A 23,465-nucleotide genomic window follows, 5' to 3' on the forward strand; every position below is an offset into this window, starting at 1 on the left:
GAACAACTCGACAGTGCACAAGCATGATAGTCCAGCTAACGACATATTACAATTATGACCAGATTAGAGAGGTTATCGCGATCACAAAAACAAACCGTTCTCATGACAACTCGAAAGTACACGAGCACGACAGTCCAGTTAACGACATACAGTTATGACTAGGGGTGACCCCTAATAGTCAAAGATTCGATGCATCGACATGCAGGACCGGATCCGACCACTGATCTCATGGTCGAATCTTCGCGGGTGTTATGAAATGAGGATCATACCATTTTGGCAAAATGGGGGTGCTCAATATTAGTGTTATAAAGACATGTCACGGCGCTGAGCGATCGCCTTTTTAAGGGCACTGAGCTTCGCCCGGGCGTGCTGCGCCTTTAAAATTCAAACACATACACCGACGTCGGCATTCGACGCCTGTCCGCGGCGATTAAATGTATATTTCCCTCAAATCGTGAATTTATATACTGATTTCACTCTGTGCTACAAGATACACTCATCGTGCAGCTCTTCTGTCAGAAGTCAATTCAAAATTGAGCTCGCGCGTATATAATGTTCACGTCTGCCTGGTGTGAGATCCTGAGACACGGCGCTGAGCTTCAGTCCGGTGTGAGACCCCCTTTAGGCACAATCGGCTTAAGAACGTGCATATAAACGCACTCAAAGTGTTCTTTTCCTCTCTAGGCAGCTATTTTTTTTAGGTTTATTTATCAAAATGTTCTTATTTGTGTGATGTTCTGTGTTTCGATCGCAGCTTTTAAAGGCACAATATGTAATGTTTCAGCATTAAAAATATAAAAGATCACTATATCTATGTTATATATTTTTTAAAGTTGTGTGTTTACATTATCCCGACAGTTCCAATTAACTTCTAAAGCCAGAGAAATTAATATTTTAATTCGAAGACACGGACCGTGTCTTTATTTCCGTTATGTCGCCAGTCTTTCACGTCATATCCACGTTTGCGTCTTGCTTCCTGCGGAACTCGGCGGAACCGCCAAACTCAAAGAGGAACACTGACAGACAGTATAAGGGGAACCCCCGTATAAAAAAGTCTGTATGATAATGGATCATGACTACTCTTTGCCTGTACGTTTTGCCAGCTCAACAAAGCGCAAACGTAAGGGTGAAAAAAATGACCCGAGAAGATTTTGGGACAGTAGAAGAAGCAAGAGACGTGTAAACCTTGGAGAAGCCTTTGAAAGATGGCGAAATCTTCGTGACAAGCTCGGACTGCAGAGAGATGCTGATCTCGCTTGCGTTTTAATAAACAGGTCATTTAAGTAACCATTCAGCTAACATAATAATCATATAATCATAACATGCTGTATGTTTGCATATTGCATAGCGATCTTGACCACATTGAGACGAGTTTAGCTGAATACGTATACATTTTGTATTGTATCGGCTTTTCAAACAGGCGGATTCTGTGTTTTTGGAGACTGAAACAGCTATTTTTTTTAAAACTGATTCAAAAGTATATTTCTATCCGTATATTTGGTGACACGATGATGTCATGTGTAAAACGCAGATGGACTAGCTATTATTGGTTTTATATGTAGCTGGAGAAAGTAACGTTAGCTTCATAAGGTAATATGCCGCTATCTTGGTCAATTAATATAAGGTGACCGTCACTTTTATCATATGTTAATACTAGCTACATATAATATTGATTTAATAATGATCTACTTATTCATATATCTCTGAGTTCCAAAATAAATGTTTATTAGAATGATTGATGAACGTGGGGAGCGACACAGCGCGTGTTCCAATGAACAACGTATTGCAGGTGCTGGTTCTCTCATTTACTATGTTTTATGTTGGTAATGATAAACTAAATTGAAATTTATTTCCTTATTGAACAGTTGATGTACAGAATGTTCGACAATCGCGGATGCCATGTCAATATATCTATAATTTGAGTAACTCAAATTATGATGCGCGGTAAATATGTCAACATAGCCTACCAACTTATAGGTATGTTGACATAGCGACCGCCCGCACAACATTCTGTCTCACACATTATCTAACGTTACTGATAAGTTTGTTAAGTAACGGTAGCTTGCTGCTATTTCATTAGATTGACATTACATAAAGTGAAAAGCCGTAACTAAACTTAATAATAATAGAGATGTAATATAACAATCAATTACCTTGTCAGTGAACATGTTTTCTGCTGGAGATGCCAGATTCGCTGGTTGACAGTGGCAATAATGACAACAACTCCCATGAGCCCACGCACTTTCCCGACGTCATCAAAGTACGTCAGTTGTTATTATTTTGAATGAGTGACCCCTAGTGGCCAAAAGTTGCATACTGCACGTTTAAATGTTATGAGAGAACGGTTAATTTATGAATGTAGCCTAGTTTTGATCCCTTTATTAAAAGTGGTGGCTGTGTGCCGTTTGTAAAGTAAAATAAAAATAGTCTTAGCCTCCTGCTGACTAGTGTCCTGCCCTTCCCAACCCGTTTATACCGTATATTTATTTTTTTCCAGTCTATGGTTTACACACACGTAGATGATTCGACTATCGGCCGACCATAGAGAGAATTCGAAAATTCAGATTCGAATGTATAAATCCTTAGGGTGCGTTCACACTTGTCATGTTTGGTTCGATTAAAACGAACCCTGGTGCGGTTGCTCGGTTAGTGCGGTTCATTTGAACATATGTGAACGCTGCCATCCGAACCCTGGTGCGCACCAAACAAGCGGACCGAGACCGCTAAAAAGATGGGTCTCGGTCCGCTTCCAAACGAACTCTGGTGCGGTTCGATTGATATATGAACGCAACACGGACCAAAGACATGTAAACGGACCAAAAACCGGACGTAATGTCACAAGATGCGACGCATAATGCAGCTGATTTGACGACGCGGAAAGATCGGTGTATCCAAAATGAGTAACTTTAACATTAGAGGGCAAACGTGGAGCAACGAGGAAGAGCCTCGATCATCAATATTTGGTCAGACGAGCATGTTTTGAAAATGCTAAAACACACAAAAAGCATACTCTTCTCATCAAAGTTCCTGTGTTGCCCATTATTAGCATTAGCAGGTACAGACGACAGCGGCCGTCTCTGTTCTGCACAACGGAGGGAATCCTGCTGCTGTTTTGAATGTTTTGAACATTTTATGAGCTCTTCATGAGTTCTCAGCGGGTAAAAATAATGCCACATGTACACGCATAAAATGATCGCGTTTAATCAGCACACAGCGTTGTTTTGAACATTTCATGAGCTCTTCATGAGTTCTCTGGTAAGAAATAATGCCAAATGTGTTACACGCATAAAATGATCGCGTTTAATCCAGCACACAGCGTTGTTTTGAATGTTTTGAACATTTCATGAGCTCTTCAGGAGTTCTCTGGTAAAAAATAATGCCATATGTACACGCATAAAATGCCCGCGCGTGTAATCCGCACACAGCATTGTTCTGAATGTTCGGTAAGCGAGCTCCTACGTCATATAAGCCGACCAATCAGGTTGTGAGCGTCTCCCTGTGCCTTTGGTTCGGTAACTTTAGGTTCGCTGTTAAAAATGCCCGTGTGAACGCTAAGCGGACCAGGACTATTATGTTTGTTTTTGTTTTTTGGTCCGGACCAAACGAACCAAACGAACCGAACTACAAGTGTGAACGCACCCTTAGTCGGGGACACCCCTAGTTATAACCGGATAAGGGTTATATAGATCATGAAAAGAGGAAAGAAACATATATTATGAGTATAGTATCTTACTTGTCGGACACATTTTGTTAGCTGACGCTTACAACACACAAACAGTGAGAAGATTTAGATGCTCCATACGGTGTGGAAATGAGCGGGTCTTTATCATCACTGAAGTGAGTGACAATACGATCGCAAATGGACTAACAAGTGAACATGACACACGAGCATATTCAAGCAAAAGCCAGCATATATTAGTTCTCAGCTAATGTCCATCATGTGTGTCGTGTGTTTTGAATAATGACATGTACTCTATGCACACACTGAGCCAGCGCTCTCTTCTCACCATCAATAGTAGACACGCCCATTACCTGCTGATTGGCTACAAGTTTGTTATTGGATTCGGCCGAGTATGTTTTGTAAAAAATTTTTTTTGTGAAATAACACTTACCCACCTTTAAGAATGTCTAACTTCATACTTATTCAAAACATGAACAATTACTTTATAAAAGTTTGTTCTATTTTCTGTTTATTTTGATAAATAAAAGAATTCATTGTTGTTCAATAAATATACTGTCATTAAAATGTTAAAATAAAAATATGTTTAAAAAATACAAACAAAATTATTTTAAAAAAGTAAAGTTTCTCAAATCATCATTCAAAGTGGACACACAACTATATGATTTTTCCCATCTGAAGCTAACCATGTCATGGCAACCAATGGAAAAGTCATTATTGTCTTTTACTCCAAATACCATACTTTTACATATTCTTCCGTTATTGAAAAACTGTTGCTTTAATTACTTTCAACAAAACTGACAAACATTAACAAGACATTTGTTTTAAAATACAGTCAATAATATTAGCAATTCTCATTTGCTTCTTAAATCTACAACATTAAAAAACAAAAAACAAACATCAAATATTAGATCAAATCAGCACAGAATCAACTTTGCAATGCTGCCCGTGATCACGTCAGGCATCAGACACATTCCACATGCATCTTGAAAAGCGGATGTTTTGGAAAGTTTTTTTGGAGGCAAGTTTGAGCCATCCAGTGGATTAGAGGATAAAAATCACAGGAGCTTTTACCTACACATTCGGGTCCTAATTAGGAGAAGGCAAGCACACTAAGCTTTGTGTCATAATGCTTTTATTTAACAAACAGTAAAGACTAGGGGTGTGAAGAGACACGAGATTGGATTCATGAGAATGAGATGAGATTTTTACACAGTATTTTTAAAGGATCTTCAATGATGGAATAGGCTAAATGACTAGAAAAATTGTCTGAGGGTATTTACAACTAATTAACTTGTCATTTAAGTTCTACTTTCTGAATATGACTTATCATACAGTAAAAGACAACAAACACTGGTTTCTCTCCTGTATGTTTGTCTCGTCAGGCCTTAGAACTGCACATGATTTATGAGCTTCTACAACCTTTGATCTACTAATTGAACTTCTTTCCACAAAATAATCATAGATATTTTAAGTGCAACCATAATCAAAGTACTATGTCAATATTCAAAGTGCAAATAGAGACAGAATTTTTCTTCAAGCATAATGCAGAGCTAAAAGATGGTTAACTACACAGCCCAGCCTAAGATAGTTTTCATATTGGGAGATATTTGCATGCCTCGGGGCTCAGGGAGTCGCTTTCAAACAGCGGTAAAATATTGAAATCGTGTTTGAATGAACGCTCTGATTTACTTACACTTTCAATTTTGCGATCGTGCATACTCTGTGGTGAGGCTAAACCATAGACTGTAAAAAAGAAACCACTCCCTTAATTATGCAGAACTTTAAGGCTTTATATAATGTAAACAAATGAGTTATCACACTGCAAAAAAAATGTTTTTCTTACTTAGTATTTTTGTCTTGTTTCTAGTCAAAATTTCTAAAAGTTCTTACATTAAGTATAAAACAGTAAAAGTTACTGTCTTGTTTTGGGAAAAAAATACTTAAGATTAAGAGAGTTTTGCTTAATGTAAGCTAAATAACCTTGTTTTAAGATTATTTTGCTTACCCCACTAGCAGATAATTTTGCTTATTTTTAGGGGGAAAAAACTCTTAACAACAAAACAAGACAATTACTTTTGCTTGTCTAGTAAATACTTCTTGTTTTAAGATTTTTTAGATATTTGGACGAGAAACAAGACAAAAACCTCATTTTTTTCAGTGTAAAAAATTCTCCCCTTCACAGTCATCATGAAGGGCATAATTAGACGTTTAGACCAAAACCACAATTTGTACCAGGCTGTAAACGTGTGTTTTTCTGCTGTAAAGTTGGGAATTTTAACATGGGACTCAATGAGATTCTGCTCCCTTCTGGAGCCTGTCCCCAATGGCCAGTCGATGAAAGTCACTTCCGTATTGTCTTCAGCAGAAACTGGGTGAGGTTGGCGCTTGGGCTGAACCATAGACCGTAAAAAAATATGGAATACTCGACATCATCCGTTTCCACTTGCCAAATTTGAAGCTTTCAGGCGGCCTGCACGACGCTGACATCTTGGGACCGAGTCTGTGCAGTAGAGATTTCGGGACCGGAGTTTATCTTCAGCTGGGGAAATTCAAGACTAATATTAGTCCAGGACATCGGTTTAACGTCTCATCCGAAGGACAGTTTTGACTGTCACAATGGTGAAAGACTAGCCTAGAAATCGAGACGCACCCTAGCGGCAGCAAATCTAATATGCTGCGAGTGTCATCTAGCATCTATTAATACCCTTCTGAGCTGTAAACGCCAAACTCTTGCCGGGCCAATCACATCGTGTATAGAGTCGGTGAGCGGGGCCATAATGACAGCCGAGTTGCGTTTGCGTGCTTCTAGTAAACACAGAAACTGGTGAACGGCGGTCTTTCGAATCAGCTTTGACCGTGACTCTGGAAGACTTGGAGTTAAGCTTTTCTCTGATAAAAGAAAGAACGGCACTGAAGTCATTCTTAAAAAGGGAAGATGTGTTCAGAGTTTTGCCGACCAGATATGGCGAATGTTTAATCTGTCAATGAGCTCCGCTTCCCCTTCGTTGCTCTGGTTGGTGTAGCGCTATCCTATCACGTGCAGAGGGAGTTTGAAAGACAACCGTTTATCCGCCCCTCGGATTGAGCTGTCAATGGTGAGTTTCCAGACCAAACATCTTGATGTGGGTCTGGCTTGTCAGGCTAGTAAAAGATGTCCATCTAGCGCATGTTTACAGAGAAAAACTGTGGAAAAGCAGTGCAGTGTGAACGGCCCCCTATAGGTTATAGTACAGCAGGTTACTGGATCCTGTGCATAATCTGACAGAAGTCCAGAAACAAACGTGTTCAGTGTGAGATATTGCAGCAGGACGTGTGTGTCATTGTTGTTTTTGTACGTAGCCGGGACTCGTGGGTTGCCATGGTGACAGTCACAGATGATGTGAGTCAGTTTAGCGACTGCAGTCTCGCTGATGGTAATGGGAGTTTCTCACAGCTGCAGTGGTCTGATCGCAGCCATCCAATCGGCTCGGAAAAACACCAGGATCTCTGGTGGAATGTTCTACAGACGCTCCAAAATGCCAAGTGTGATCAATGAGTGTGTGTGGGTGTAAGTCTGGGGGTGTGTATGTGTGTATGTGTGTGGGTGAGGTTTCGTTGTAATATGACTCATGCTCATAGATTATTAGGGCAGCAACAGGCTTCGTTTTTCTTTTAATACACTCTTGTATGAAATAATATAATGCTAGCTGACTTACTGTTAGGAAAGTGTGTGCTAACATTATGAAGATAGTTGGATGGTTAAAATTCAGCTCTTCAACTCTCAGCTGGACATCAAGCTATATCTATTTAACATGATAATAACTTAATACCATTAACCTGGCAAACTTTAGCTGTCCAGTGGCAAAAAACAACACACCCATAGTATCTTGTTAACCTGATTTTGTAAAACAACAATAAATAAATAAAATAAAACAATGAAAATAAATAATGAAATAAAATAAAATTGTTGAAATTAATTAGTAAAAATGTTCATAGTATCAGCCAGGTGTCTTGTAAACCTAAATTGGCAAAAATAAAAAAATTAAGTAAAAAAAAAAAAAAAATAGTTAAGTCATTTGGCTCAAAACTGTTCATAGTATTTTATAAAATTAAATAAATAAATAAATATAAATAACAAAATATAAATTAATTACTAAAAATGTGCATATATAGTATTAGCCAGGGTATATAAGGTTTGTAAAAATTTTTTAAAAATCATAATATAAAATAATGAAATTAAATAATGAAAAAAAAAAAAAAAATTTTAAATTTAAATTAATTACTAAAGATGGTCATAGCATCAGCCAGGGTATGTAAGGTTTGTAAAAAAAAAAAAATATATAAGAATAATATTAATATAAAATAATGAAATTAAATGATAAAAAAAGTAATAGTTCAAATTTATTACTAAAAATGGGCATTGATTTAGCCAGGGTATGTCAGGTTTGTAAAAAAATTATAATAACATTATTAATAATTATATAATATAATGAAATTAAATAATATATATTTTTTAATTATTTGTTACATTTATATAGCGCTTTTCTATAGGCACTCAAAGCGCTTTACACTGAAGGGGGGAATCTCCTCAACCACCACCAATGTGCAGCATCCACCTGGATGATGCGACGGCAGCCATATTGCGCCAGAACGCCCACCACACACACACACACACACACACTTATGGTGGAGAGGAGAACGAGTGATGAAGCCAATCACTATATGTGGATTATTATTAGGAGGATAGATAGATAGATAGATAGATAGATAGATAGATAGATAGATAGATAGATAGATAGATAGATAGATAGATAGATAGATAGATAGATAGATAGATAGATAGATAGATAGATAGATAGATAGATAAAAGAATCATCACAATTATATACAAAAGGCCCCTAAAATAGAGGGTTAATCACATTGCATTGTGGGATATTGTATCTCACAAACTGGCTGCAAAGTCGCAGTAAAATATACCATCCCGAATTCATCCAGTGGTTGTGTGCTGCATAGCAGCCTTTATAGACTAGACGTCTATGGGAAGCTAACATTCGTTTCTCTGTTTGTGTCCACAGGCCGCAGAGGTGGAGAAACAGTTGTCTACTCAGGTTCATTCTTTACGGGATGATTTCAAAGAGAAAAGCATCTCCACCAACCAGCACATGACACGTCTCGAGACCCTACAGGCCGAGGTGAGGCATTATGGGATCTGGATCATATTTATTTACAGAGTCATGACACCATGATATATTTCAAAACCTGCTCTCCTCTGTTTTCCTTCCTCAAATGATTATTTGTATCATGCACTAAACAGCAAGGGCTTGAAGTAAGTGCTCGTGAACCGCTTCCTCTTTTCTGCATGCTCATCCTGGATGTGTGTGTGTGTGTTCTGTGATGTGAGCTCATTGTGCGATCACATCCTGAATGCTTTATGTCAGAGCTTCAAGTGAATGTGAGTCTTCTCGCCAACTCATCTTTGAAAGACGGCCGTGTAATTTGCTCCTGGAGTTTTTGATGTGACAGCGCAGGACAAACAATGGCAGCGTGAGTTTCACAGGCCGTCATCAATGGACGCCGGTCTATTCAGAACAACTCTCTCAAATCTGAACAGATCAAACCGCAGCAAACGCTGAAAAACGTGGCTCTGTAGATTAGCTCTGTTTCAGAACCTAACGATCTGCCGACCAAGATAGCATTTGACATCAATTTTGCAATTTGTGTCCATAGATAAGGCCATCCCAGAATGCATTGCAACAAGCTCAGTGAAGTTTCCCAAAAGCATCATTAGCCAACTATGGGCAGAGGGTTAACACTAGAATAATGCTCCGTCATTAACGGGTAACTATACAGACATTAATGAGGGTACAACGGGGCTAAAGGCACACATTAAGAGGAAATGTGCTTTTCATTACTCCCAGTGTAAGATGGACCTTCTTACGATTGCCTTGATGGTGGATATGGGGATTTTTAATGCTTAAGCTATTCTATATTATATTCTATACTATATTTCTTTGGTTTTACTCCTTGTGATGAAGGATTATGGGAATTTGGCATTTATAGTCCCATGGAACAAGTCGTCATAGTTGTGTGTCCCCTGGTGTGCTAAAAATTTAAAAATAAATGGGAATATACGTCATATTTTACTCATAAAAATTCTAGGGGTGCCAATAAATGTGGCCTAGGTGTTTGAGAAAAGCTTTATATTAAAAAAGCAGATAATAACTGTATATGTTTGTATTGAACTTTTATAGAGCAACTTAAAAACATAACTTATTAAATCTTGTAATAATAAATGTATAATGACAGACACAGTATTGATACAAACACTACTGTTATAATGTTTTTTTTAATGAAATTTTTATTTTATTTTGTTTTTAACGTTTTTTAAACTTCTCACTGGTTCAAAACAATCACTTTAGCAAAGTTTGTGCTATTTTGTTTATTTTGTTAAATATAAATACATTTTTGTTCAGTAAATATGCTGTCATTAAAATATGTTTTAAAAATACAGAAACAAAATCATTTTAAAAAGTAAAGATTCTGAAAGCATTGGACATCCCATAATAATTGAATATGGATTTACAGTAATATCAATAAGCAACATTTTATTATATGATATGATTAATATCATATTTTTAAATATGATGTTTTATTATAAATATGGTTATTAACTCTAAGGTGGAGACCGACTTATAATATATTAGTGCTGGGGAAAAGTTAATCGTGATTAATCGCATCCAAAATAAAAGTTAGTTAAGTTTGCATAATATATGTGTGTGTATTGTGTATAATTATTATGTATATATCAATACACACACATGCATGTATACATTTAAGAAATATTTGCATGCATATACTGTATACATAAATTGTATTTTAAGAAAAATGTTTTTTTAAATAAAATGAAAAAATCATATATATATATATATAGGATGCGATTAATCACGATTACTTTTTCCCCAGCACTAAATATGATATTTCCCATCTGAATCCAGCCATATCATGTCAACAAATGGAAAAGTCAGCCGCTGTTTATCATCATGTTAATTATTGTGTCTTTTACCCCAAATACCATACTTTTACATATTCTTCTGTTATTGAAAAACTGTTGCTTTAATAAGCTTGAAAATCGTTAACAAGACATTTGTTTTAAAATACAGTCAATAATATTAGCTATTCTCATTTGCTCCTTAAAGGGGGGTGAAACACTCAGTTTCAGTCAATCTCATGTCAATCTTGAGTACCTATAGAGTAGTATTGCATCCTTCATATCTCCGAAAAGGCTTTAGTTTTATCATATTTATAAAAGAAATATGGGCTGTACCGAGTCTTTCCGGAAAAAAAAGAGCGCCTGGAGGCGTATCGTGTGGGCGGAGCTAAAGAATGACGAATGTGCAAAGCGGTGACGTCCTCAAGCGTGGAGAGACCCATGGCTATCGATGTCAGCTAATAGATATGATCCAGAATCAGATCCGGAGGCTTAAATAAATTGAACAGGAGAAACAGCAGCAGGACGTCCGTCTCTGTGGTATGGACTGTATTTAGTGACCTGTCAACATTTGTGTGTGTTTACTCGCAGTTTATGAGGACATGATTCGGTTTATGGACTATTGTATGCAGCGACTAAACCTTAGCAGTAGCAAGCAAAACGGTTTTGCACGTCAGACTAGTGTAACGTTATACATAGAACAACAATGGAGTAACCGTTAGCGCATTTGAATGACGAAGCTATGACGAATGACGTCACGGACGACTGGATCTGCACCTGAGAGCAGTGTTTACGGGGGTGCATTTCCTCTCTCGCTCTAGTCACGCGCGCGCCCTACCGGGAGGAGAGCCCGTACGGCCCATACAAGGACCTTCCGCTCTATTAACGTCAAGTCGACCCATACTCGAAAAAAACTCTCCGAAACTTGTGAGAAACCGGAAGGAGTATTTTTGACACAGAAATACTCCATCAAACGTCCAACATTAGTTTTTGAAACTTTGTCTATGTTTAGGATGGGAATCCAAGTCTTTAACAGTGTAAAAAGCTCAGTATGAATGAAACAGCATTTCACCCCCCCTTTAAATCTACAACATTTTAAAAAACGTCAAATATTAGATCAAATCAGCACAGAATCAACTTTGAGCTTCTGCCCGCGATCACATCAAGGATCAGACACAGTGGCGGCGTTTCACAAAATCCTAGAGTATGGCATGAGTCCGGCGGGCCATACAACAACAACAACAACAACAACAACAACAACATTCCCAAACAAGAACATTAGCCTATATCTAAACAAAACGTGGACAAAAATCCACTAAAGAACTTATCACCTCAGACAATAAAATAATCAATGCAAATCCTGAAACAGCCTTCACTGTGACCTAACCAAACACGACACGTGAGAAAAAAATCTCTTTTCCATGTTAATCAGAGTTTTTGTACAAACCAAACGCAACGCCGATTCTATTTTACAGTTTTTATTTTTGCGACGTTGTGGCTGCAGTGCACAGCATAGGCTACAAAGTTTGACCAGTGCAGATTATGTGCTTATGTAAAGGGAATTTAAAGTGAGTTTGATTTTTCATGATCATTATATAACCTTACTGAAAACAACAATGGATAATTTACCTTAGATCTTGAAAATAAATGAAAGGAAACAACTAGGCTATGTTCAAACTGTCAACTCGAGGTGAAAAAACAGGTAGAACATTTTTTTTTTTCACTCGCTGAGTATGTATTTTAAATCAAATAGGAATGGTTTAAGATTTATGAATTCGATATTGTACTATCAATTTCGTTGTGAATGCAGTCAGTGCGCTTGAAGAGAGAGCCAACACACACACACTCTTCTTATTGGCTGTGATTTTAGATTGATTGATCTCTGGTCGAGTCTGGTTTGCCGCTGAAAATCTCATTACATCGCGTCTGGAGGAGACGGCGTTAGGCTGTTTAAATGAGCTTTTCAAAGCTGGAACATCACTAACTAGCAGCATCACGAGCTGTTTATTTCCTCTGCTTGTCTGAATGCCAGCGGAGGGCAACTACCATACTCTGCCATACGTAAACGCCGCCCCTGATCAGCATAGACAGTAAAAGAAATGGACAGAGCGTTCCCATTGACATCAACGGCGGAAAGTGAGGCCAATTAGAGGCACTCACTTCCTGATGGCTGAGCGAACTGCGCAGGCTCAGACTGAGCTTGAGGACGTAGATGTGACGTGAGCCTCCTGTCTGACAGCTGTAGGTCTTCTAGTAGTTGTGGAAAGTGAAATCTGAATCACATTGTTTAAATATTTTCTCCCGTTGCTTTTGGCTCACTATCGGCTTCTCCCCATTCTTCTCCCTTGACTTTATCAGACTTTATGTCTCCACGTCCCCCCGACTGTCTCAGACAGTAAAAGATGGCTTCTGAGCGTCTCCTCCTGTCTATACGGTCATTTCTCAGCTGTGTGACAGAGTCGTGTTGGTTATGACGCAATCGTTAGCCTATTTTTACAAAAGCAGCTTCTACGGGGCGATAGTGTAAGATACAAGGTAACGGAGCCTTTTATGCATTGTCGTGTTTCTTTAGAAATAAACAATGGACAAATGGAGTCTTTAAACGCCTCAGATGTAAAGTTATTCACTGTCAAAGTGACTCAAAAATGAATGGGAGTCAATGGGATTGGTTAGCAATGGCCGCCTCTATGGGTGGAACGCTTTCCGAGCGCAAAATTACGCCATTGCTGATCAGACATTTCTATTTTGAAAAGCGGATGTTTTGGAAAGTGCTGAGGCAAGTTGTTGTGCCATCTAGTGGTTCAGAGGAGAATAAAATCAAAGGAGCTTTTACCCCAGTGCGCCTTTAGCCCCGTTTTACCCTATTGTTGGTATAGTGCAAGCTCATTAAAAAATAAATAGGACTTTTAATAAAAATAAAAATACCGGTACATCATCCACATCTAATGCATGTCTGGTTATGTATGCATGTGTAAATCATGTTGTCTCTTAATATTTTCAACTGCATTTTATATACAGATATAAAGGTTTAAACAATGTATTTACTTTTAAACAATTTTCACTTAGAAATTGCAAGTACATTTCACAAATAATTACCAAGAAATGACAAGCAACACATTGAATTAAATGTGAAAATCTTCAGAAAAATAAACAAAATACAAATAAAATGTGGACAACGTTGTACATCAAAATACCATCATCACTGATTCATGGTACCGCCACGCTTTTACTCTATAGCACTGAGATAAAGTGTGTGTCGGGTTTACTCACAGAGAGTCAGACGATTAGTGTTGGATTCAGTGAAGAGCTGTCCGTCAGACCTGAGCTGATTAACCTGAGCTCTCCGTCTATCTCTCTCTCTCTCTCTCTGATCACGACAGACAACACATACAGTAGAAACAAGCAGAGATGAATTAGAGAACGAGAGACCACGCAATACTCAATACAGAAGTTAGATGTACACTCACCGGCCACTTTATTAGGTACAGCTGTTCAACTGCTCGTTAACGCTAATATCTAATCGGCCAATCACACGGCAGCAACTCAATGCATTAGGCATGGGCTACGTCCAAATTGCTTACTCTTGATTAGTAGGTACTTATTTTGAATAAGTAATTACTTCACGACCGCTAAAAATGGAAAATGGACGTCCTACAAACGCCATGTTGTCATGATCATGTGACCTATTAGCTTCAGTTAGGTCGCTTCAATGCCAATTATAAATTCTCTCCCATGGCCTCATGGGATAGTAAAGTGTCTGTGGTATGCACACTTCAGATTTTTACAGGAAGATATAGGTCATCCGGACAATTTTTGCCTACTTTTAATGAGTACTGTGAATTTGGACATACTACTCTTGTCACATACTGTTTTTCACCTAGACTACTATATTGTAGAGAAGTATGTGATTTCAGCTGCAGCCATGGTCAAACTTCTGCTGAAGTTCAAACTGAGTATGAGGATGAGGAAGAAAGGTGATTTAAGTAGTAATGGGAGAAACAAAGCATTTCAAAGCTTTGAATCAATTGAACAATTTGCTTTGGAAAATGATTCAGTTTCGAAGTGTTTGAAAACGCCACACGCTGTTGGTCAAAACTGTGTAAAAGCAACAAAAACTCAGACCAAACATGCTTAAATCACCTTTTACAAACCTATTGCAAATGTTTTTTTTTTATTAAGTAAAATCTATCAAATGCAATTCAAGATTCAGTATCAAGTGTCTGTGTAATATTATACTAATAGTCAAGTGACCTTTATTTATTTAGCACTTTATACAATGCAGATCATTTCAAAGCAGATTAACAGAAAAATAATGCAACAGAGTTAGATTGGGCTGTACAGCCGCTCTGGATGTCATCGTCCAGCTCAGTTCAGTTCTCATATAGTGTCAATGCGGGCAGATCAGTAATATAGTTGAACATTTAGTGTCACCAGCCAAGCAAGCCAAAGGCAAAGAGGAGACAGTGGCAAGGAACCCAAACTCCACCAGGGGACAGAATGGAGAAAAAAACCCTTGGGAGAAACCAGGCTCAGTCGGGGTGCCAGTTCTGGTCAGTTGGCCAACGAACTAACAGTGTATGATTATGATGCAGCATTACAGGCCTGAAGTCAGATTAATATCTCATTAAAAAATGTACAAATGTATAAAACTGATCAGAGATCAGGTTTAAAAAAAAATAAAAGGTTCACAGAGATCTGATGGTGCCAGACGGACTGGTCTGAGGATCTCAGAAACTGATCTAATGGGATTTTCACACACACCATCTATAGGGTTTACAGAAATGGCCGGAAAAACGAAAATATCCAGTGAGCGGCAGTTCTGTGGCTGAAAATGCCTTGTTTTTGCCAGAGGAGAATGACCAGACTGCTTCAGCTGATAGAAAGGCAACAGTAACTCAAATAAGCATCCGCGTCAACCAAAGTCTACAGAAGAGCATCTCTGAACGCTCAACACACACAACTCTGAAGCAGAATACACCACTCCTGTCAGCTGAGAACAGCAAACTGAGGATGCAATCCACACGGGCTCACCTAAGCTGGACAATAGAAGATTTCAAAACACGTTGCCTGGTCTGATGAGTCTGGATTTCTGCTGTGACATTCAGATGTTAGAGTCAGAATTTGGCATAAACCCCATGAAAGCATGGATCCATCTAGTCTTGTATCAATGGATCACTGAAGCTACTAAAGGCCTTAGAGTAGCGAGTTTCCCATGTGAAGCGTGTCGAGAGAGGAAAACTTCTGTTCTATTTTAAGAGCAAATGCTGCAATGTCTGGGTGTTCCCGAAACTGCAGCCAGACGGTGAGAAATGAGCGTCTATTCCAATCGCATGACCGGGACAGAAATATACCAGTGCCACTGCCTAGTTAGGCTCATTCAAAATGAAAGTTGGAAGATAAGCAGAAGTGTGCATTAAATGTCCAGGTGTGGCATCCGGTTAATCACACAGAATCCCTCAGAATCCCTCAGCGCTGCTGCTGAACTAGGTTAGCAGATCTAGGTCATAACATGAGGGAGAGAAGACACCAAAACTTCTGCTCATGTTTGTTTCATGCGCTGCACACACACATCAGGACGGGAAACTTTTTTTTTTGAGGCACTCATGAGTTATTCTCATGAAATCGTATCATGTCCACGATCAAATTTAGCCTTAAAAGAAACAAACAAGACATTACATGTAGCCTAAAATAAACAAAACCTTTTTTAGGACTGTTCAGATTAATTTTTAAGACAACTAAACACTCTCCTCTCCAATTTCTCATTACTGTAATACAGCTGGGTGCTTAAATCCTCATAATTCTCAATGATGATTCTCATTAGGGTTATTAATAACGGGGTTAATAACCCACATCAGGGTTATTATCCTTCAATAAAACTATCAAAACAGCTCTGTTAGTTGAAATAAATCTGAAATACAATAGAATATAAATGTTAGTTGAAAAACTAACATTTTTAAATGTTGTCTTGGCAATAAACTGAAATAAGTTTAAGTTGAAGCGCTAAAAATATTGATTGGAAAAAAATAAAAATAAACCTAAATATAAATATAAAATAATAAAATTACAAAAGCACATACAATAAAAAAAAGTAAGAAAACTAAGAATATAAAAATAAAAGCTAATTATTTTTTTATATATTAATATATAATATAAACTTATATAATATATACTACAATATACAAAATTGCTTTTCTTTCTTAATATTTTTGACTTGTTTCCAGTCCAAATATCAAAAGATCTAAAATAAGTTAAGTCTTGTTTTCTGGAGAAAAAAAATGCATTAAAATTAAATTGTTAAATAAAGTTTTTGCTTAAAACAAGGAAAATGATCTGCCAATGAGGTAAGAAAATGTATAATAATTCAGATAGAAACAAGAAAAGTTTCTTACCCCACTGGCAGGTCATTTTGCTTGTTTTGAGCAAAAACAAGACATACTATTTTGCCATTTTATTTGTCTAGTAAATGCATCTTAATTTAAATGTAAAAAAAAATATTTGGACACGAAACAAGACAAAAATACTAAGTAAGAAAAGCATTTTTTGAAGTGATACCATTATTTTTTTTTAAATTTCAATGTCAATACATTTCCATTTCAATTAATTCATGCGTTACTTGTTGTGTGAAAATAGTTTGTGCAGCCGTGTAGGAGAAACAGTGAGACTATTACAACTTGAGATCAAATTCTGAGCAGCAGGGCTGTTTTGAACAGAAATATTCCCGTTATCAAGCACACATTCCTGACTCTGTGACTCCCTACCGACGATGCCTGGCAACACGGCATTCCAACAACTACACAAGAGTTTAACCGAATCCACTAAAACACACTCGAGTTCGGCTTGAAAACCTGATAAAGGCTCAGATATACCGTGACCTTCACTCTTTAAGACGAGCATCATGTGTAAAGTGTGCAGTCTGAATATCTCAGAATCGGAGAATAAAGCCGTGTAATGATAACGACGTCTGTAACCTGGTGTTTTTCCCTGTCTGGTTGGGCAGATAAAGATGTTGTCGGAGCGTAAGCAGGAACTGGAGCGACGTGTGAACGCCATGCTGGAGGAGAACGAGCAGCTGCAGAACACGGTGGACGAGCTGAGAGAGCGAACGCTGGTGCTGGAGAAACAGTGTCACGACAAGGACTTACAGGTGAAATTACACTTATTTTAGTGTCATTTTATTTGTATTGCACTTTACATTTGGAACAAATCTCAAAGTGCTACAGTTAAGATCATTAAAAAAAGGGAAAATACAAATAGATTTAATAGCTAAAAGACATAAGCTCTCCCAAGAAGAAATGTTTTAAGTCTTTTTTTGAAAGTCTCAAGAGCTTGAGGAGCCCTCAGATCGTCGGGTAGGGCATTCAAAACCCGAGGAGCGGCAGAACAGAAAGCTCGATCACCCATAGAGCTGAGCTCAGTCTTGGGAAGATGAAGGAGGTTTGAGTTTGTTGAACGAAGTGATCGAGCTGTAGATGAAGGTGTGACTTACACATCTCATTCAGCAGAGGCTTTCACTCAACAACATGAGACGCGACGCTGTGTATGATTAGACTGATCAATGTTCAGTGTAATCAATGTTTGCTAAATTTTTGCTTTCCTGTAGCTCAACCAGTGGAGTGTTAAGAAATATTATCTTTGAAAAAAGTAAGTCTTTGGTCAGTTTTGAGAGCGATGCTAATGGTCTAATCTGATTCAATGCTTTATGCAAAGCTATGCTAAAAGTGCTACCGCCAGATACAGAGATTGGCTGAATGGATTCAAAAACGGTAAAACTCAACTGTTGAACTCTAAGGGACTTGGAAAATTAGCCTATTTGCAAAAAAAGTGAAGTGTTCCTTTAAACAACAATAATCTGGGGTGGTGGGGCCATCTGTGCTCTTTGACGTTAAAGGGTGGTTCTACTACACCTGTCTGGTCGCCAGTGACAACATAAAGACGTCACACATTTTCCGACCCAACTCTCAGCTGCCCAGCTGCCTGTCTATGCGTATGGTACGCCATACCTTCTGTGTGCACTTAACGCAGAAATATAAATTGGGCTTTAGCTGCAGGGCCAAATGAAATCGCCGGCAGATCAGGCTGGGTTTACCCAGTCTAGAGATTCACTATATTGCATTGCATCTTGAGCGTGATATAAAAACAAAAACAGGTCACAATTCACTATAAAAGAAGACATTATATGTAGCCTAAAGTAAATAAAGTTAAATAAAGCCTATTTAAGAACCTATAAGATTAAGTCTGTAGTACTGTGACATTATTTTCAAGACAATTAAACACATTACCCCTAAATTCTCATTACTGTGATGCAGCCTGATTTTTTATAATTGCGTTGTTTTTTTGTAATTCGGTAATGAGAATCACCATTGAAAATAATATGAAATACAGTAATAATTGTTTTATTATTATTAAAATGACTATACATTTAAAGCAATGCAAAAATGCTATCACTTATAAAGTAAAGCACTTTTTTGCATTACAGAAATGAGAATATTGAGGGGAAAATGCATTTAATTATCATGAAAAACTCTTAATGTTATGGTATATTTTTCTTATAGCAAAATTAAATTTTTGAATTCACTCTTTAAATAACAGTTCATTAGGACTGGCACTGTACATCTTGACAGGTTTTGTCCATTCATACACTATATTAAGATGAGCAGTTCTGAGTGATCCGCACCTGAAATCTGAATGAAAGGAAATCATTAAAAACTCAGCAGATAAAAGCTGAGCGGATCAAACTGAGATGGAGCAGGAGAATAAAGAAAGAAAAATAGTATTTAATTCTGTGCCATTCTAGATGAGCAGTTGATTGTTGTGCATGCGTTTGATAGTTTGAGTCACTGTATTATTTATGTTTCGCTGGATGGCCTCCAGTCCTTCCGGTCAACTCTTAAGGTTTGCTTAAGATTTACAGACGACGCTGTTCTTAAAATTAAACGCTTCATTAAAAAGATTTACCTCTAAATTAATGAATAGTAGTTTTTAAAAATGGGTTTAAAGTAATGCCCAATAACATGAGACTCCAGTCATATCATTGGTCAAAATAGAGCATTACAGTAAGAGACTTATTTCTATTATCAGAAACTTCCGGTAATGAATGAATGAATCATAGGTGACAAATACGAGTATTTACACAATGACATGAGTAAGAGTTGTGTTCAGCGTTTTCATTTCCCAGGGGTGAGCTAATAATAAATGAGACATCCCTCGGCTACTAGCTTGTTTTTTGTACCCGGCTGGTAAACTCAGGTGTGTTTTGCGTGTGTGTTTTGTGTGTGTGTGTGTTGGTACCAGCTGCGGCAGAGCCAGCTGGAGCTGCAGGAGGTGCGGGTGTCTCACAGGCAGCTGAGCGCTCGTCTGGAGGAGCTGGCGGAGGAACGCAGTCTTCAGGGCTTCAGTCCCGACCCACACAGCCTTCTCTGTGAGATCGAGCAGAGCATGGAGCAGGAGGAGCTGGAGCAGGAGAGAGAGCAGGTACAGCATTATCACTCACGGACACACTTCGCTTTTTGAAGAACTTTTAATGGGTGTAGTTTCACTCACAGTACATTTGAATTTATAGAATAGTAATAGAAAAAATTGTGATCTGATTGGCTGGCTGCTACACATTTCTTGGGGTTATTCTACAAAACAACAGGGATAAATTTGTGCCCTTCACCTCTCTCTCTCTCTCTCTCTCTCTCTCTCTCTCTCTCTCTCTCTCTCTCTCTCTCTCTCTATATATATATATATATATATATATATAGGTGAAGGCCACAAATTATGTTTGTTGTAGATATACACCATTGAATGCCATTTAAAAGTTTTTGATCAGTAAGATTTTTTTCTTCTGTTTACCAAGGATGCATTTATTTAATTAAACAGTAAAAATAGTAATATTGTGAATTACTACAATTTAAAATAACTGTTTTCTAATTTGAATATATAGTCAAATGTAATTTAATCCAGTGTTCAAAGCTGAATTTTCAGCATCAGTGTCTCATGATCCTTCAGAAATCAGAGAAACTTTCAGATAATTTACTGCTCAAGAAACATTTCTGATTATTATCAATGTTGAAACAGTTGTGTAAAAAAATATAGGATTCTTGGTTACACTTTATTTTGATAGTCCACTTTAGACATTCTACTGACTATAAGTAACTTTGCAACTACATGTCATCTAACTCTCATTAGAGTATTAGTAGACTGTCAGTAGACTGGAAGGTTATGGTTAGGTGTTAGGGTTCGGGTTAGTAGAGTAAGTTGAATTGTAGTTGCCAAGTTACTTATAGTCAGTAGAATGTCTGTTGGGGGACCGACAAAATACAGTTTTAGTAAATGCTAATCAGACAGTCTACAAATACTCTAATGACAGTTAGTTGACATGTAGTAGCAAAGCTACTTATAGTCAGTGGAAGGTCTAAAGTGGACTATCAAAATAAAGTGTTACCGGATTCTTTGATTAATAGAAAGTTAAAAAAAAAACAGTATTTATCTGAAATAGAAAGCTTTACAACATTGTACTACTGTGCAAAAGTTTTGGGTCAGTAAGATATTCTTTTTGGGGGGGGAATAAAATTAGTTAAAGAAATTAATAATTTTATTCAGAAAGGATGCATATACTGATCAAAAGTGACAGTCAAAGGCATTGATGATGTTACAAAAGATTCTATTTCAAATAAATGCTGTAATTTAGATCTTTCTGTTCATCAGAGAATCCTGAAAAGAAAATATATCCTGGTTTCCAATGCTTTTAACAGTGATGATAATCTTAAATGTTTCTTGTGCAGTAAATCCTCATATTAGAGTGATTTCTGAAGGATCATGTGGCAATAAATTCAGCTTTGATCACAGGAATAAATTACATCTTAAAGCTAAACTATGTAACTTTTTTTAGTTTATTCTTAGCTAAAAACACTTAGTTCTTTCAAACATATATGTGCTCATTAATGTATATTTACTTCTTTCAAGTAATAAAGTATTCTCGTAAGTTTATAATATGCCATTGAAAATGGGTGAGGGGGTGAGGGGTTCGGATGGCGGTCGCCATGTTGGCCCTCCATCTTGAAAGTACATTAGCCAAAGAGGGACATACCCGTAAATTCAAGCTTCGCCTTTCGCATTTTAACACTTGATGGCACCGTGTCGAATGTGAAGAGGAGGATTGCCATGTTAATCTTGGACTAAAACGGCCACCGTAGGAGTTAAAACGAAATTGGATTTGAGAGGAAGAGAAACTAATATTCACTGGATGGTCGTATACCTTTACACCGCTAGATGGGGGAAAATATCACACTGTAGCTTTAAAATAAAATCTAATAGAAAGCAGTTATTTGAAATTGTAATAATTCACAATATTACAGTTTTTACTGTATTTTGTATAAAATAAATGCATCCTTGGTAAGGAAAAAAAGACTTCTTTCAAAAACATAAAAATACTTTAATAATGAAAAAACAATGCCAAATATGTAATATTTCCTTAAAATAAAAACCAATAAGCAAGAATGTATATTTAACTATTAATCCACTTAATTACCTTGCAAAATGGACGGGATTGGTCTCCTTTCTCTGAATAATGGATTCAACACTCCTGGAAAACCAGGAAATATCAAGGAATTTTAAAATTCCCTGATATTCAAAGTCATTGAATTGACAATATTTTAATAATTAATGGCATTCATAGTCGAATATTCATTTTGCTAGTTATGCTCAGCTCTTAAATATTTCACAAACTAAAATTGCTTTTCGGCATGAAGACATTTCCTTAAGATGATGTTTAATAACTGCAAACACGTACGCTCTCTCCTTCCCTTTAGCTCCGGCTGCAGCTGTGGGAGGCCTACTGTCAGGTGCGCTCCCTCTGCTCACAGCTGAGAGGAAATGACATCACGGACTCCGCCTTATCCACAGACTCCTCCATGGATGAGTCTTCGGAGACATTGTCGGCAAAAGACGTCCCCATGGGTAGTTTGCCCGCTAGTCTTCTGGAGCTGCGCAGACTTACACAAAACCTGCTGGACGGCAATGAATCTACGGTAGCGGTCGTCACATCCAAATCTGAACGTTTTATGTAGTCAAATTCATATTATTCAACGTTTTTTACATGTGTTTAGGGTTCTCGGCGCAGTGACGAGGAGGTTCTAGAAGAGCAGGTTCGTAAATTGAGCGAGGAGCTGCGAGAACTCAGAGAAATTTACGAACAAGAGCAGGAAAATACACGCAGCAGCCAGGAGGAGGCGCTACAGCTGCATAATCAGGTACACACACACACACACACACACACACACACACACACACACACAAACACGCACACACAGGCTATGTTTAATTCCACTTTTAGGCATACACTCGCAAGCTCCCCTAAGCACCTCCCCTTAGGGAAATCCCGCCGCCATTTTGAATTGTACTCAACTTTGTCAAGTGAACGAGGGAAGTTAATTTGGACAGACCCTTGACCCCTTGATTTTGACCGAGGGAGCGAGTCTACTCATATGTACGCTTCAGACAGCTCTATTGACCACAATGCAACAAGATTGTCACAACAGCAACTAGCAGTACCCACCAGTGATCAAGGGCTTTCCGTTTAAACACATTTCATGGGTTCTGCCAGTAGTGGGCGCTCAGGCAACATATCAAATTAAATACAATGACGTTAACGATGAAAGCGGATAATTTTTTTTAACTTTAACCCAGTCTTATATGCAGGGCCTAAAATTAACACTTGCCAAGCGGCAAAAGCGATATGTTGAAAGCGTTGTTGGCGAGTATAATAAATGGTGTCAATCGCCAGTTGGCCGGTAACATTTTCATGAATTCAATGCAATGTTGTAAAAACATGAA

The 23,465-nt window shown here is 37.7% G+C and overlaps 1 protein-coding gene across 2 annotated transcripts in view; it reads left to right on the top strand.

The window, feature by feature from the left end:
• The window catches only part of bicdl1 (BICD family like cargo adaptor 1), a 66,351-nt gene that overhangs the window by 22,734 nt on the left and 20,152 nt on the right, over nt 1-23,465 (top strand). The window contains exons 3-8 of one of the 2 annotated variants that reach the window (XM_067414493.1): nt 8,737-8,853; nt 8,976-8,987; nt 17,647-17,793; nt 19,941-20,120; nt 22,442-22,660; nt 22,739-22,882. In XM_067414493.1, coding sequence (XP_067270594.1) covers nt 8,737-8,853; nt 8,976-8,987; nt 17,647-17,793; nt 19,941-20,120; nt 22,442-22,660; nt 22,739-22,882 — 819 coding nt within the window. The remainder of the gene's footprint in view (nt 1-8,736; nt 8,854-8,975; nt 8,988-17,646; nt 17,794-19,940; nt 20,121-22,441; nt 22,661-22,738; nt 22,883-23,465) is intronic. The other variant, XM_067414494.1, reaches the window with a different exon arrangement.

This window comes from Pseudorasbora parva, chromosome 13 (assembly GCF_024679245.1).
Source record: "Pseudorasbora parva isolate DD20220531a chromosome 13, ASM2467924v1, whole genome shotgun sequence".
Lineage (NCBI taxonomy): Eukaryota > Metazoa > Chordata > Actinopteri > Cypriniformes > Gobionidae > Pseudorasbora > Pseudorasbora parva.